The sequence below is a fragment of the Mastigoproctus giganteus genome, chromosome 7, assembly GCF_048544385.1.
Source record: "Mastigoproctus giganteus isolate SK-2022 chromosome 7, ASM4854438v1, whole genome shotgun sequence".
NCBI lineage: Eukaryota > Metazoa > Arthropoda > Arachnida > Uropygi > Thelyphonidae > Mastigoproctus > Mastigoproctus giganteus.
Window position 1 is genome coordinate 41,546,099 of NC_143581.1, and position 17,769 is coordinate 41,563,867.

Here is a 17,769-nt window from a genome sequence, read left to right on the forward strand (position 1 = left end):
GGTTGGTTGGTTGGTTGGTTGGTTATTGGAAGTTTAATGGCGCATCAGCATCTAAGAACATTAAAGAGTGCAGAAATAATGCAGTTATAGCTGAAGTGGGTAATATAAAGTACATTAAGTTGACCGAATCTGATCTGCATTTGAAGTACAGTAGAGTGTCAGTTATCCGGAATAATTGATGTCAAGATTTCTTCAGGATAGCCAAATTTTCCAGATAACTGAACCTGAAAATTTTCTGGATAATTTTTCTGATAAGATTAAATAAATTTTAGGTAAGGTTTATGTAATCGTAATTTAATTGTAAGGTAAGAGTAAATAAATTTAATCTTACCTTATGATTAAATTAAATAAGATTAATTAAATAAAAAAATTATAAACCAATCTCGGAAAACAGAAACATCCATCCAGGCATTTTTATGATTTTTATACAAAACAGGAAAATTAGAAAAATTTTTTACATCAGTTTTTTCGACTTACCAATAACGAGTACGGACAATCTGTGCGTCCCAGTGGCATTTGCACACATAGCAATTGTAACTCGCTCTTTTCTCATCTTAAAACTTGGTGCAGGCATTTCTCTTTTAGTGGCTAGGGCTTTTCTTGGTAATGCTTTTCATAATAAGCCCATCTCATCAACATTATAAACGTTTTCTTTCTCGTAATTTGCTTAACCGAAGCGAAATTACTTTTAAAGGACACCGCTGCCAATTCGTCTGCATAAAGTTTCTGACCTTGAATATCTAGTTGAACTATACCATGTCTCAGTTTAAAGTTTTTCAGCCAACCTGTGCTTGCCTTAAAATCTTCATTACCTCTTAATTTTTGATTAAAATCCAATGCTTTTTCACACAACATTGGGCCAGACACTGGTTCACCTAAACTTTGCTGTGAAGAAAAGAAAAATATAAAGTGAGTGCACCTTCTAAAGCAACATTTTCAGGTTTTGACAGTCTTTTTCCTGCTAGATCCTCTTTCACTGTACATAATCGACACAAATTCTGTTATAGCATTGGAACTTTTCTTGATGTCATAAATTGTTGAAGTCCCTACATTAAACTCTTTGGAGAGATTTTCTAAATTTTCGCCTTTTTTTAATTCTAATAATAATTTCCGTGTTTTGTTGCAATTTTAAAACTATTCACTTTCTTTTCGTTCACATTTTACCATTAAAAATTGAGAAAAATAATAAATTGCACAATTTCAGGCCAATATTATTTTTACAGAATCTGGAGCTAAACCAATCTGAAGTTCACTCATGGTTTCCAAGAAAACCCAGGTCTCTGTGTTATTTTTCTAAAGCACATTTCTGAAGATCACATAGAATTCTAGGGGGGGGGGGTTCACAACCATAAAACAATGTGCAGTTTTCAGTTTATTGGGCTTTTTGTTTGTACAATCTGTTATAACCAGATAGTAAACTCGATCTTTCTCTTATTATAATCAAAATTCAATTTTCAAACGTCACTGCTATAACCAAACTTACTGTTCTACCGTTAATAAAAAAAAAAAAAAAAAAGAAGAAAGATCATCCTTTCAAATTATTCTGGATAACTGACTTTCTGTGTATGGAACTTTCTATTAATAAGCCATCTTTTTGATGTTGATCTGGAAGTAGAAGGAAAGGAATTCAAGGGACCTACAAAATGGAATCTGACTGATGGTAAAACTGATGAGAATAAATTTTATAAAAGTTGTAAGTTACGATTTGAGGGTCAACAGGAAAGGAAATAGCAAGAAACGAATAATACATGCGAGTCTCAACAATTCGTAGTTATTTAGAATAGCTTGGATACTTTTTTTCTGGGACAGAAGAGTCACAAATTTAGAAGGTATTACCTGGCAGCTATGTGCTATAGTTGTCTTTGTTATGGACATGCAGCATGGAATTGCCATCTTAAGGAGAATGTGTTGTTCACATTGTGGAGAGAGGGTGGGTGCTCATATCAAGAACGTCCATCAATTGTTCTTCATCACACTCTACGAAGTGTGCCATGCCCTTCTTAGCAAGGAGCTCTGGGGCATATTAAAAGAGTACTAAGAATATTGAAACATCGACATTTAGTTATAAACACGTATTTTCAGGCCAATATAATCAGACTACTTGCCAGTTGATTTTTTTTTAAAATTAGGTCCCTTTAATTCCATGCGGGAAGAGAGCTCAATTGGTACACTTAGTATTAGCAATGGCCACGTGGTGCAAGGAAGTCCATGGCTTATGCTGCACCAGCAAAAAAAAAAAAAAAGTTATAAAAGAAAAGGAAATAGACAATCTATGCATTTCCCTCTTCCTGTAGGTATGTATGGGTGGCTCCTAGAACATAAGTTCTGGTTATTTTAATTTTTTTTTTAACAGACTGTAAAGATAAGGCCAGTGTATGTAGTGTAAAAAAAAAGTTCATCCCGCACAGGACAGGAAAGAAAATAAATACTGTCTGTGTGTGTCTTGTCATATTGTGTTGTGTATTGGCCTTTGGCTACCTGAGAGCAACCATCAATAGGATGGCCGCTTCCAGGCATGCCACCCTACTGCTCACCCCCCCCTTAGGAACAGGTTTCCCAGAGAGGAAGTAGGACTACGAAGAGGGGGAAGGGGGAAGAGAGGAGGGAGGGAGGGAGGGGGGGAGAGAGAGAGAGAGAGAGAAATAAATAATTTTTTTTTTTTTTTGAGAAAGAGGGGCTGCCTTGCTCTGTGGGGCCCCAGTTCAGAGAAGCAGAACACGAGAAAAAAATTTTTCATCCATCATGGGACTATAAGGGGAAAAATGAAGGAGTGCAGAGCAGAGCGTGGAGAGAGAGAGAAAGAAAAAAATATATTAATATTAAAATAATGAGATTATGGGTATTAATTATTGCTGGGTTAGCATTGGCCAGCAGGGTACGACACCTTGAAAAGACAGCCTTAGCAAACTCCTGGAAGGAGGGGAGGTTCTCAGGGTACTGGATGCAGTTGCTGTTATTTGTTATTTGGTTTTTTTAGGAGCATTAGCAACTAAGGCCATATTGCTGAGGGATATGCGGTGGTCATTCCCTGACCTCTCTGCATCCTCCGTATTTGGTGGTGACGGGCTCGAACCCCGGTCTAATCAAGAAGCGTGTGCTACGCACTGCTGCTCCTTCCCACCTGGCTACGGAGGCGCCTTCATGTTAGCAAGTCTGATAATTTCAGTACATATAATATTTTTATGTACTTTGTTAGAAATAATAGTTCCAATTAATGAGGTAAATGCTATTAAAGTTAAATTTATTTCTTTTATCAAATAAGTCTATACTATGTAGAAGAGAACTATTGCTGAGGGTAATATTAAGGTCAAGGAAATTGCCAGTATGATTAATTGTGTTCTCTTTATTCAATATAAATTCACTAAGGTATATTGCTTTAGCTATGGGTTCAAAATTTATACTTCAAACAAGGATGTCATCTACATATTGAAATGCTAAAAAGTTATGATTAGGGTTTCTTGTGGTGTGTGCATCTTCATAGAAGTGTAAGAATAAATTAAAAACTAAACTGGAAATTTGAGAAACCATGGGTACTCCAATGGTCTGTTTATATGCAATTTGCATTGGGACTACCTTGTCGATATTTTTGTGAAAGTTATACTGCTTTACCACCTATTTGATCTCACTCAGTTTTATTCTTAAATTTGCTTTTCTTCCAAGGTATGGACAAGTATAGAAACACAGATTTTGATAATACATGATCAGGTGCAGTCCCCTGATGATATACCTGATTATGTATCAGCACTAGGTGGTAGATGACTTTCATCAACCGATGAAATACCACCACTTTGCTTATTGGAGGCTTGAAGTGGTGAAACCCATGTTTAGTCTCTAGAGCAAAGTTTCCAGCAACCCCCCCTCCCCCCATACTTCTCCTTCAACCCATGCACGGTACTAAGTACTATAGGTTTTGATACCTTTCGTGTTTGGGGTTTTCATAAAATGAGTTGCTCCAGTTGGTCAGTTGCAAAGCTAGAGACAGTTGTCTTTTATTGTTCACATTGTTCTTCATATAGATCACATTTGAAAAGGATATGGAACCAGCTTTCTTTGTTGCCACAGATGCAAAGATCTGTATTGATCAACACCAGTTGGTGGAGCTTGTCATTAAGGGAACCATGGCTGGTGACAATGTATCTAGTTTCCAAACTCAATGAAAACCATGATATGGTGGTTTTAGATGTTGCAAAGGTTACCATCGGGAGGAATTTTTTAGTTAATGCTCCAGTGGTAGAGGTGTCCCCCATCCGGTCTGCCACAGATTGATAAGGTCATTGTAACATCTAGTCTTTTCTCGCTTGATGGCATTATCGAGGTTCAGCTCTATGTCAATAAGGAGGTCGGGATTCTTTTCTTTAGTCGAAAGCAGAGGCCTCAGAAGATCACAGCCAAATCCAGCAGGATTGTCCATGCGATGACTTGAATGGCTGCCATGGACACTGTGGCAGAACCAATGGGTAGCAAGGATCATACTTCTTTGTAATGATTGAAGTTTCTCTAGCATTTTAACAATAGTCATGTGGTGAAACCAGGCCCCGGCAGCGTAAGTTACAATTGGCAAGAATACAACTTTATAGTATAAGAGGAGTGTCCTGCGAGATAGTCCCCACTCACATCTTGAAATCCTAACTATGGATGCGGTGAATTTCTTGACTTTTGCACTCAAGTGCTGGAGGTGGGGAAGAAATGACAACTTGTAGTTTATAACTAGGACTTTAGTTTGCAGGACAAGTGGTAACTGAGTGCCATCGATCCTGAACCCAAGGGGGCCTTCTGATGCCAAGCTTCATTTTAAAGATGATCATATTAGATTTTGCTGGATTAATATGGAGTTTGTGCTGTCTTGCCCAGGAAGATAGATGGTCAAGGACATGCTGAGCATTCATTTCAATTACTGAGCGAGACCGACCTGAAACAGTGATGGCGAGGTCATCTGCGAAGGCTATTATTTTTGTGTTTTCAAATGCATTGCTGAGCCAACTTTGTAAGACCATGTTCCATATTAGGGTGCCCAAGACTGAACCCTGGGGACACCACTTGTGAACAGGCCTGGAGACCTGTTGATGCTTGGATTTGACAATAACAGTGCATTCAGTAAAGTAATTTCTAAAAAGCTTGTATAGATTGGCTGGACAATCTGCTTGACGGAGACATTGAAGGGCACTATCCCACCATACTGCGTTGAAAGCGCCCTCAAAGTTGATGAACATGGTCAGCTCATATTTAGACTGGGAAGTCTCCAGATGAACGACTAGGTCGGAAAGGGCCTCCTCACTTAATCGACCGAGGGTGAAGCCATATTGTGAAGGGGATATCAAGTCTTTTAACAGTAGGAGGTTTGTAACCCTGTAGGACATCAGTCTCTCAAGGATTTTCCCAAGGTTGGCCAGCAGGGCAATGTACCTGAAGGACCTCAGTTCAGTCAGTGGTTTGTTGGGCTTGGCGATGAGATGAAGAAGGGCCACCTTCCAAGCCTTAGGGAACTGAGAGGAGAAACATTTGTTAAACAGAAGTAGGTCAGATTTTAATTTAAAAAATTGTTGGATGAAGACATTCAATACAGTCAATTCCAGGACATTTTTTTATTATTTATCTTTTTGAGCACCGTCTCTAATTCAATCATCATAAATCGGTCAGCATTGTCTGGTGGGTTGTATGCAGTATTCTGTCACCTAATTGTCTGATGTACCGGCAGGTCTTCTGAGGGATCGTAATGGGGAAAGAGTTTGTCCAGAATTGCATTAATTGAATCAGCCCAACTGGTGGTTTCAGAAGCATCCATTTGGATTGTACTGAATACATCTGGAGTAAAGGTTTAAATTCTAGCGATCTTGTAGAGGAGATCCCAGGGGTTAGCATTGCCTGATTCGTTCACAAAAGAGATCCAAGTTTCTTTTTTTCTCTTAGATATTGCCATGGTGTACTGATTTTTTATTCTTAAATATTCTCTGTGGCATCTTTCAACCTCTGCGGCTGGCCAGTCCCTGTGAGTTTGACATTGTTTTCTTGTTTGATGTACTTCTTTCTTAAGGCAAGAAAACTCTGGTGTCCACCAAGGAGAGGGCTCTGGGTATGTCTTCTTTGTGGTGGTGGAACAGCAAGTGGCTTTCGTGAGAGAATTTTGGATTATTTCGACCACGTCTTCTGGGGTTGTTAACTCAAAGCAGGAGTGATCTGTGTTCAGAATGTTGCGCCTGATTAGTTCGTCAAAGGCTTTCCAGTCGATCTTTTAAGTTGAGAATCACACAATGTCAGTCGGTCTAACACTGGGGGCAGCAGGAGGGGTGTTGAGAGAGAGGTAAAAGAGAATGAGCCTATGATCACTCAGTGTCCAGTTTGAAATCATTGTCCAGTCACTGATCTGCATTAGTTCATTAGCTGAAGTCGTGATATCAACGTTGGTTTGTCCACTTGAGCTACAATATGTGGTTAGCTGATTAGGCTGGTTACAAAGTGTAAAGTTTCTGGTTAGTATCAGATCCTCGAGCAGCAGGCCGCAGTGATCAGTAGCTGGGGAGTGCCAGAAAGTAGATTTTGCATTGACATCTGCTGTAATAATTGTATTCCTGGCACTCAGAAAATCAAGTGCATACTCCAAGTAGTTGAGTGAGTCAGCAAAGTCCCTGGAAGGAGGGAGGGCAGTATAATGAGATTAGGTAAAAAGAAAAAGAGGAGGATGGGAGTTGAATACGTGGCGAACTGTGTGCAGAGTCCATGGATGACCAATATGTCCAGCCGACAATACAGGTTTTTGGATCCACCTTGACAGGTTGTATCATTGGTATTTATTGAGTACCCCATAATTTTGTGGCCTTCGTCCGTGGGGATTCTGGAGGCGTAAGGTTCTTGGATGGAGATGTCAACAGATTGATTCTCGGCAGCCATACTAATCTCGTCTGCAATGGCTCATGAATGCTGATCGTTGATCTGCATTATTTTCAGTTTATTGCTGTTCTGAGCAGGATTGGTGAGTGTTGATGCTATGTTATGTTATTTGGTTTTTAGGAGCATTAGCAACTAAGGCCATATTGCTCCGGGATATGCGGTGGTCATTCCCTGACCTTTCCGTATTTGGTGGTGACGGGCTCGAACCCAGTCTAATCAAGAAGCGTGTGCTACGCACTGCTACTCCTTCCCACCTGGCTACGGAGGCGCCAGTGAGTGTTGGTGCATTAGCAACTGGGACAGGATTCAAGGTAGTCTGGGGAGTCAACATGTGGGGATCAGCCATCAGCAGTCCTTGTTCTTACTAGTTCCAAGGCACGTTGGTATTCAGGAAAAGCTACATCCATGACTGAGTGGTTATGTTCTCTGCGTCGTCGCTTGCAATTGATGCAGCTAGGAGGTTCATCCTTGTTTGGACACTCCACATTTACGTGGCCAATTCTTGCACAGTGTCCACAGGTGGGAGAGGTATGGTACAGTGGATTGAGGTGTGTTCATACCCCAAGCAGAGAAAGCATCTGGTGACCACTGTAAATGGTCTAAATTTGTGAGAGCTATAGCCTATAAAAATTCTGTTGAGAGACATCATGTTTCTATAGTGTTGGTGAGAGGGTGATCACCTGGTGTGTAGCTGTACTTGAATTTGCTTTGATGGCGAATCTGAGTGTGATATTACTCTTTACTTCTTCAAAGGAGAGGCTAAAATCCATTAAATTCTTATGGTAGAGTTCCTCGAGGATTTTGTTATTGGAAAGCCCACTAGAGATGTCATAAATAAGAATGGAGGGATTGGCATGCTTTGGAGAGCTTGAGAGTACTCCAGCAGACTGTAGGCATCCAGCTTTGGAGATGTTGTCAAGGTCATCCTTGTTGGTTGTCACCAAAAGAACCCCACAATTACGGATTCTTCGTAGGGATTTCACCTTTACCATTTTGTAGTTGTTTTTGAGGGTGCTCTGGACGAGTTCTCTGATTTGAGCGCTTGTCTTGAGTTCAGACTCTTTTGAAGCCCTCAGCAGAAGAATATGCTGAGTGTTCTGTCGGCTGGCTGGTGGTAGTTGCTCCTGAGTAGAGGCTGTCATAGGAGGGGCAGGGAGGTTCATTTTTACAGCACCAGCATATAAGCAGACTGAAGGAGGTTTTGGTGCTGTGGTTTGATCCAGGGCCTCATCATCAGGTGGAGCTTAGAGAGGGTGTCTAAGACCTTCTCCAGAATTGAGGATTTCTTTTTTCTCTCTCTCTCTCTCTCTCTCTCTCTCTCTCTCTCTCTCTCTCTTCATTGACTGCCCTTATCTTCTCATTCTCAATGAGGAGAGCTGTTGTAATAGTTTCAAGGCTTGCCCAGAGTTCCTGGACGTAGTTGCCAGCAGCCTTGGTAAACCTGTTGGAGTCATGGTTGATGAATGCCACTAGATTCTTGTGAAGGACTGACATAACCTGATGCAGGAGTTGGTGTCGCCCACACTGAGAGAGTTTGGGCCAGGGCAGAAGGTGGTTGGGTCACCAAGGGACTGCTGAAGTGAGATGAGCTGTTGGAGCAGCAGGAGTCCGTTAAGCATCTGTGCCTACTCGCGAATCTGGAGCCACGGAGACTGTAGTCGCTGGAGTGACAGGTGGAGCAGAATCTGCCGTCGATTCAAGGATAGAGGCAGCTATTGGTGCATCAATACTTTGGTCCAGAACTGAGGCTGAGTAGTTGTGGTCCGCTGATGGTGAAGGATGAGTTCAGCAAGAGGAGCGGAGAGGATGCACTTTTGGCCACCTCTTGGACTTTTTTTTTTTTTTGAAGATGATTTGCCATGAGATTTGGGAGGCAGGTTATTAGCCAGACCAGGGTTTCATCTCCCACAGATGACCAGGAGTCATCAGAACTTCTAGCATTTTTATCCATCCTACCTCATTGGGATGAAAAAATTCCCGTTCATAAGTCAAGCAGTAGAATTCGACTGAATTTTAAGCTGAAAAGTTTTCTCCAGAAAAGTCTTCTGAAGAAATAATAGTTACCAGGAAAGGGGTGGTTTCAACTTTTGTCATCAGGGGGCACTGGATGGTTGAAATTTGCAAAATGTATTCATCACCCAAACGACAGTAATCAAGTATATCAATGCCCAATAAAAAATAGTTCTCTTTAAAAGTTTGATATGCAAATTGGACATTTCATATTTAATAATTGCATACTAATGAACCTCTTATAAACAATAGGTACTAATCACAAATGTCATAATTATGAACTGAATACTGCAATTTATAAATTCAAACATGAAGTGCTGACTGGAATCAACCAATGACCAAACGCCCAGGAGTCCACGTGACCTGTTGTTATTGTGGCAAACAAAGGCCTCTGTTCCCACCGAGGAAGAAGGGCAGAAGAAAAGCAAACTAAATAAATCAAACTAAATAAACTAAATAAACTAAATAATAAGTCCCCCAAAATCAAAGTAAACTAATTCAAGTCAACACAAAATCAATATCAACATGTAGGAAATTTACTTATTCAACATGACAATCAAATGAACAGCAAAATGACGAGAATAGCAATTGTAACTAAGGCAAAAGATTAATGTATAACAACACAGCAGACAGACATATATGGCGTTGCCATTACGAATGAGCGGAGAATGAAGACAACAACAGTGAAAATTAAAATTGTTCATAACATGAGAATGCCTTAGAAGTTTGCCATGAAATAAATGTTGTTCGACTCACCAAACCAAATGGATCCACTTCAACTTTAATTGAATTCAAAACTTTAAACCGGCACCACTTTAAAAAAACACACTTTGAAGAGCACTATTTGACATAGCCACTTCGCACGGTGCCAGAGTTCCGTCCTGTAGATAACTATCCAGCTGACCTTTGAATTTCCCCAAACTGACAGCCTCTACCACCCATGTAGGTAACTTATTCCAGTAATTTATAACTTGCTAGCTAAATTATAGCTTCCTGCAATCTAAACATCTCTCCCCATAACTTGAATTCACAGCTCCTAGTTCTAGAATCATTTATAACAGTAAAAATTTTTTCATCATTTATTTTACTTATGCCTCTCAGAGCCTTAAACACCTCAATCACGTCTCCTCTAAGGTGTCTAGTTTCCAAGCTGCGCAACCCACATATCCGAAGTCTTTCCTCATATAGATGATGCACTACTTAATAAGAATGCTAGCTCAGCAGATCCCTGGTCTGGCTCCATATCAGGGATGATAACCAGATGGTGACCATCCAGTTATGGGTTTTTTTTTTTTTATATTTACATTTATAAAATACAGCCATATACCTTTTTACCAGTATAGTATGCTTTTTAACATCAGCTTTCCTATCATTTTTCTGTCTCTGGATTTGGTTTTTTTTTTTTTTTTTTTTTATGAAAACCCAAAACACGAAAGGTATCAAAACCTATAGTACTTAGTACCATGCATGGGTTGAAGGAGAAGTATGGGGGGAGGGGGGATGCCGGAAACTTTGCTCTAGACACTAAACATGGGTTTCACCACTTCAAGCGTTTGTGGTATTTCACCATCCGGATAACCTATTGGATACTAACTGATTCTGACTGCTTCAAGGAAGATACTGTTGCAGACTTTGCCCTTTTCACAAATGTCTGGCCAAAGTTTGTTCATAACAATGGTCCTGCTGTGTAGACTTAGTTGTCAGGAGCATTTCTAAAGTTTCACCAAAAAGAGAAGATCTGAACATTCTCTCAAATTCAGCCTTGTTATGAGGAATTATTAAAATGCCAAACATGATGGGACAATTTTTTATATTTCAAGCCTCCTTGTGCACTTCAGTTCCCTAACCAAGGACTATTGTACATCAGTTCTTTCATAACAGCATCTGGTATGCCCTCATACTGAAACAGTAAAACATCTATTGCTTTATCTTTAAGTAGAAAAAGAAGTACTGGAAACTTGTTCACAAAAAATTTCAAATTTGAAAACAATGCACTAATTAAATTTATCAAATGATATTAAATTTGTGCTAGCTCAGCATTTATAAAAAAACAATTTTCAATGGGAACTTGGGCACCATATAATAATGTGCAGCCACAGAGTACTTTCTCATTAAGCAACAGAACAGAATCTTTTCTTTTTCCATGATCTTGGTTGTGAAAATGCCTATAACTAAGTCAGAATTATCCTTCTGGTTTAGTCTGTGGTAATCAATTCCCAAAATGGGAGTGGAAGATTTGAAAGCTGTTCATAAAATAAATCTATATAATCTAGGTATAAAAACATCATAGACATCTATGGTGTTTTTATACCATAAGGAAAAAACTACGCTAGTAGTGTAAAGGGCATCATTTCAACTGTATCTCATATTGTGCCCATCATTCACAAGTTACCATGTATTGCACATATCTCGAATAAGTAACGCTTCACTAAAAGAGACTATTGTTACTAATTCTCAGTGGGCACCACCACCACCACCCAGACGGCACTGTTTCAAGGCTTGCTTGCCTTTCATTGGTGGGTGGGCAGGCACCCTGGTATTGCAAACATGACAACCCAGTTGTGAAGATAATCCCACAATATGAGAGATGCCAACAGATGTATGTGATAATGTTTAAGTAAGACTAAATGCAATATGGCATAATATTTTAAGAATTATAATTATCTATATAATATAGGTGTAAAAACACCATAGACAACTCTTAAAGGGGAAAAACTATGATAGTAGTGTAAAGGGCATCATTTCAACTGAATCTCACATTGTGCTCATCCTTCGCAATGAGTTACCACGTATTGCACATACCTCGAATAAGTAACTCTTCACTAAAAGAGAAGACTATTGTTATTCATATTGCGGGATTATCTTCACAACTGGGTTGTCATCTTTGCAATATGAGGGTGACTGCCCACTGAGAATAAGTAACAATAGTCTTCTCTTTTAGTGAAGCATTACTTATTCAAGGCATGCAAATATGTGCAATACATGGTAACTCGTTGTGAAGGATGAGCACAATATGAGATACAGTTGAAATGATGCCTTTTACACTACAATTATAGTTTTTTATTTTCAGAGTTGTCTATGGTGTTTTTACACCTATATTATATAGATAATTATAACTCTTAAAATATTATGCCATGTTGCATTTAGCCTGGTTTAAATAAAATAAATCTGCACTAAATGCATTTCAGGGCTTATGCTGCCCCAGGCTGCGTGAAAGTTTAACTGGCATACAAGTTAGTGCAAGAGCATCATGTTAGTACACAGCAAACTGAAATAGTTGAAAACGGCATCATTTTAAGTGTATCTCATATTGTGAATACCATCGCAATGAGTTGCCAAGATATTTCACTACCTCGAATAAGTAATGCTTCACCAATGGAGCAGACTATTGTTACTTATTCTCAATGGATAATACCATCCAGACGGCACCATTTCAAGGCTATTTGGCCTTTCCTTGGTGTGTGTGGGTAGGTACCCTGATGATGCAATGATGACAATTTAGTTATGAAGTATAACTCCACAATATGAGAGATGACCGCTGATGTTTGAAATGAACCACACTAAATGAATTTTAGGGCTTATGCCTCAGGTTGCTTAAGTTTAACTGATGTACAAGTAGTCTGATTCATTTCATACACCATCAAGCATCTCTTATAATATTGCGGAGTTATATTTCATAACTGAATTGTCATCATTGCATCATCAGAATACCTACCCATCCACTGAGGAAAGGCTATTTTAAATAGCCTTGAAACGGTGCAGTCTGGGTGGTGGTATCTGCTGAGAATAAGTAACAAAAATCTTCTCCATTGGTGAAGCATTACTTATTCGAGGTAGTGCAATATCATGGAAACTCGTGTAGGCATTTACAATTTGAGATACACTTAAAATGATGCCATTTTCAGCTAATTCAGAGTTTGCTGTGTACTAATACGATGCTCTTGAACTAACTTATGCATCAATAAAACTACACAAAATTCTTAAACATAACTAGGAATGATGATCTCAATACATGAATGTGAAGTACATTGGATTGAAGATCTACATTCAAAGTCTAAAACATTGGTAAAACACAAAACCAAGTGGTCGTGGCTGGTTACTTGGCAGCTGACCCTCAAAAATATGTTCCCACATTAACCATTAATCAATGATTAAAAATGTGACCTTTTTCCTTCAAAAAGTACATATAATAAGTACTGCAATCTATTAATAAAAAAAAAAAAAAAAAAAATATTAGCACTGCTTAGCAGAATTCAACAAAATCCAAAACACTTTCAGAAATTATAATGAAAGTTTGGTACCTGTCATCGTTTTTGCTATATTTCGAGTGGCACCACTACAAAGTTAAAGGAAAAACAAGTAAATTGCTTTTGGCATGAGTGAAGAATGACCAGAGTTATTAGTTTGCATGGCCTGTTTAGAATTACTTTTATCAGGAGTTGGCAATTCAGAAGTTCTTTTTCTTAGGGAATTTAATTTTACTGCTTTCAGAACTTTTGGATCGTGATCTGAATCAGTGGCACTCATTAGTGATTGCTTGTACTTTTCAATTTGATATCTCTGAAAAGTGCTTGTACAGAATTTCTAACCTTTTCCTTAAATACCCTTGCCAAAGATTGTAACTATTTACTAATTTAGTTACACACACATGCTTCAAAATATTTTTTTTATTTAGACATGCAACAATTGAAATTGTGTAAATCTATCTTTTCTTTAATAATTTCTTTCTAGATAAATTTAGAAGTATTCACCAACTTTCACAGGAAGGAATACACCTCCCTTTTCAGCACACAAATTAATAAGATTACAAGGGCAGCCTATTACCACCAAATGCTCAATCATCTTTCAACAAATATCTTCTTCTCTTTGAATAGCTTTGTTACTCCAGTTTTTAGGCCTACTATAATAGGCACATTATCAACACTAAGTGCCAGACAGTTTTCCGAAAATATCTAAAATGCATTTAGGTTGTTTTAGCATTAGCATTAGTAGAGGCATTTGATGCAAGAAAGCAAGCTTATGCAGCATCAGCCAAAAAAATAAAATAAAATAAAATAAAAAATAACCACTTCCACTTCACCCCTCTGTTCATTCGTTCGTTCGTTTTGAAGATGTCCAATGTTGTTCCCTGTAGAGAGGCACTGAGGGCAAGCTGCTTAATTCAATTTGAAATTTTTTGTTATTATTATTATTATTACAAAAGGTCACAATGATGGGATAGAGTTTGAAATTACTTTGAGACAAATGTATGATGTGGGCCATAATTGCAATATGGGAGAGACAGGGATTTATCTCAGATGCCACTAACACGTTTAATGCAATGCAGAAGTAAAGCAAAAGTTAATCAAAAAAAAAAAAAAAGCAAGATAATTACAGCCTAACAAGAGATACTGTTTTGTATAACAATTATAACACATTTGTAACAAAACCAATTACGAGTTCAGATGGTGAAAGTCTTGGCTCTTAGCCAGAGATTTATCATCCTTATGATAAATCTCTGGCTAAGAGCCAAGAATGAAGACAAGCACTAACCATATAAGAGAGGTTCCTAAAATATGGTAACAGTGAAATCAGAGAAACCTGGATAATGTGGTGGACAAAATTTAACTGAAAGAATCTGACCCAGAAAGGAACAATAAAAAGGAGCAGTCAGTTTGCCGTAATTAGTACTGATGGAGATAATTTAAAGAAATAATCAAATGATTTATTATTTTTAAAATAGTTGATTATGGCCTCTTGATTATGTCCATCACTAATAATTAGTGATATAACTATTTGTGAAAAACCTTTACTGGAAAATGGCTTTTGCAATTAAGCTGCCTCGATACTCACCCATGATGGAGAGAAATCATCAGTCAACATCATGAATAAGCTCAAACACAATTATGTTGTTATTTGAGGTTTACTGGTACAAGAGCTTACTAGAAAAATTTTACCTGTTTGTTACTTATTTTAAACTGTTAACAGTGTCTCCACTCTGTCTCAGAGACATTCCATTTCTGCTGTATGCCTTTCCTATAGCTACTTCCAAAAGCAACTGTTCTTTTGAATTGGCTTCTATAATTGCCCCTCTCTTTCAAAACAGTCCAAACACATGCTGCAACCAATCAACATCCATTTACTGTCCAACTTCAAACTCACAGAACCAACTTTTCTTCATTTATTCATTCAACTTCTGCTTTCTGGAACAGTCTTCTTTCATATGTATTTCCTGAAAATTACAATCTATAGAAATTTCAAGTCTAATATCAACAAATATCTTCTTTCATCTTCTCAACATTCAGCCCATGCACAGTACAAAGTACTATAGGTTCTAATACCTCTGGTGTTTGAGGTTTCATAAAAAAAAAAAAAAAAAAAAAGCGCGGATTTACCTGTTTTCATGATGCTAATTTATATCAAAACAAAATTATCAATTTAGGATGACTCGTGAAAACGGTATTGTCTCTAATTCTTCCTTAAGTCCAAGGCCTAAACACAGAAGTTAGTCTATCAATGGAAGAACCAAAGTAACACAGAGAAACTAAATGTAGAAATTTTCACAAAAATATAATTTTATAATTTTCAGAATACATTTTGTTACCCATTTTCAAAAGTACAATTTTCACATTTTCACAAAAATTGGGCAGCCAAGTGGGTAATAGAAGTAAACCAACCATGAGTTAAAAAAAAAAAAAAAAAAAAAAAGCGGATTTACCTGTTTTCGTGATGCTAATTTATATCAAAACAAAATTAGCAATTTAGGATGACTCGTGAAAACGGTATTGTCTCTAATTCATCCTTAAGTCATCATTCAGCCTAAACACAGAAGTTAGTCTATCAATGGAAGAACCAAAGTAACAGAGAAACTAAATGTAGAAATTTTCAAAAATATAATTTTCAAGATACATTTTGTTACCCATTTTAAAAAGTACAATTTTCACATTTTCACAAAAATTAAAACTTGGCAATTTATATCTGCAGCTTTCTGCAATTTCTGAACACTTCCCAGTTTTTTTTTTTAAAAAAAATTACTTTCTCTGAAGGCAAAAGACTAATGAACCATCATACATAAAAATGCACTGTTAAATGCTTTAAGAATTACACAGCAACATTTGGAAGAACAGCAATGGTTAATCATGACAATGGAGTACTTGTACACTGGCTGCCAGCAATAAAAGCTGGTCAGAACTACTTCTGACAAAATATTTTCCCCCCAAGACAGTCTATAATTGACCATGACTAGCACAAAAAAAAATAACCCCAACACTGCTGGAGTCACTTAACTTATTTTAGTGGTAAAGGAGTTACTCACCTCAAGAACAAAGTATTCTCGGCCATGTTTACTTGAAGCTCGGAAAAGTTCACCATGTTTTTGGCGTGTACGAAAACTTAGTTGAATTTCTGTTTCATACTTGTCAGGTAAGAAGAATAAGGAGTATTTAATATAGCTGTTTTCATGGAACATTTTTGTTTGAGTTTCTGGGAAAGAAAAATTAAAGCCCTTAAAGAGACTAAACTGGACAATTCTTAAAAAAGAATAAATAGGAATTTAAAGGAATTAACTCAAAAATAAGAATAGCATCACACATTAATCATAGTTATATTTTATATCAGTAGTGGGCAACCTCCAGCCCGCAGACCAACTAGAGCCCACAAATGTGAATAATCCAGCCTGCGGTAGTTTTCAAAATATATATTTAATAAACGACCCACCAAAGAATATATATATATATATATATATCATGAAATTATGTTTATTGTAATTTTTATCATATTTGCTATTATTAAATTGTTTTTAACATTTTGATTTCACAACTTCTACTGAATCATTTGAATTTGTGCCATATATCAAGACTCAAGTAAGCAGCAGTGTTGCCAAACAGTAAGAAAGCATAACTTCTGGAAACACTGGTAAGCAGGGATAGACTTGCACACAGTCAGAGTGGTTTCCAGACTCTCAAGCTCCACAGAATGTGATTACAGTGCAAGTTTATCAAAGTGAATAATGTCACTGAATAAAGTAAATAATTTGGAGAGGATTTACCATTTTATTTTTACGAAGGTATTTATTGAAACCTATCACAATGCATAATTGAAAATCTAAGGTTTTATCAAATCTTTTTTATAAAATGATTATTAAGGTACTATAAAATTTTATGCAATTATAATTTGATTTAAATTTTTTATAATTGTATTTTTGTAATTTTATCTTGAATTTGCATTTTTGTAATTTTATCTTGAATTTGCATTTAATTTTTCTTATTAATAAAATAATATAAAACTGCGTATGACAATTTTTTCACTATACACCATTTTAATAATCCTAAAAATTGTGGAAAACTAAAAAAAAATTTGGCCTGTATCTACCTCAGATATTTTATTTGGCCTGCCATTTAAAAAAATTTCTAATATTATCTGTTAGTTTTTCTTTTTTCTTAATTCTAAAATCCAACATACATTCATTCATTGTACATGTTTTTTGCTTTTGTTTTTAAACACTAGCAGATTTTCTTAAAACATGCTTAAATATAAAACAAACTTTAAAATATATTTAGGATTTTCTCTGTCTTTTACAGAGAATCCAGTGTACTATTTTTAATTGAAAATTTCTCAAATGTTTCTCTCAGTTCTTGTCAGTATATTATTCATTATCAGTTCCTTATCAGTATATTATTCAGGTTCCTTATCAGTACATTATTCAGACTATTATTGCCAGTGCTTTGAACTGGCAATAGCCTTTTCTGTGAAAAGAACTATTTCTTTTTAACTTAAAGATCCTGGGCTAATGCGTCCATATGCTAATTGCAGCAAGCTGGAGACTGAATAATCTAGTGTGACATCACACAGATGGAAGCTCTAACAAAATTAGATCCCAGAGGACAGCATCCAATT

The 17,769-nt window shown here is 37.1% G+C and overlaps 1 protein-coding gene across 1 annotated transcript in view; it reads right to left on the bottom strand.

Moving 5' to 3' along the window:
- LOC150082844 (neural-cadherin-like) overlaps nucleotides 1-17,769 on the bottom strand; it is a 500,869-nt gene that overhangs the window by 60,390 nt on the left and 422,710 nt on the right. Inside the window, exon 31 of the mRNA XM_090377625.1 lies at nucleotides 16,190-16,356. Within this exon, the coding sequence (XP_090233751.1) occupies nucleotides 16,190-16,356 (167 nt within the window). The remainder of the gene's footprint in view (nucleotides 1-16,189; nucleotides 16,357-17,769) is intronic.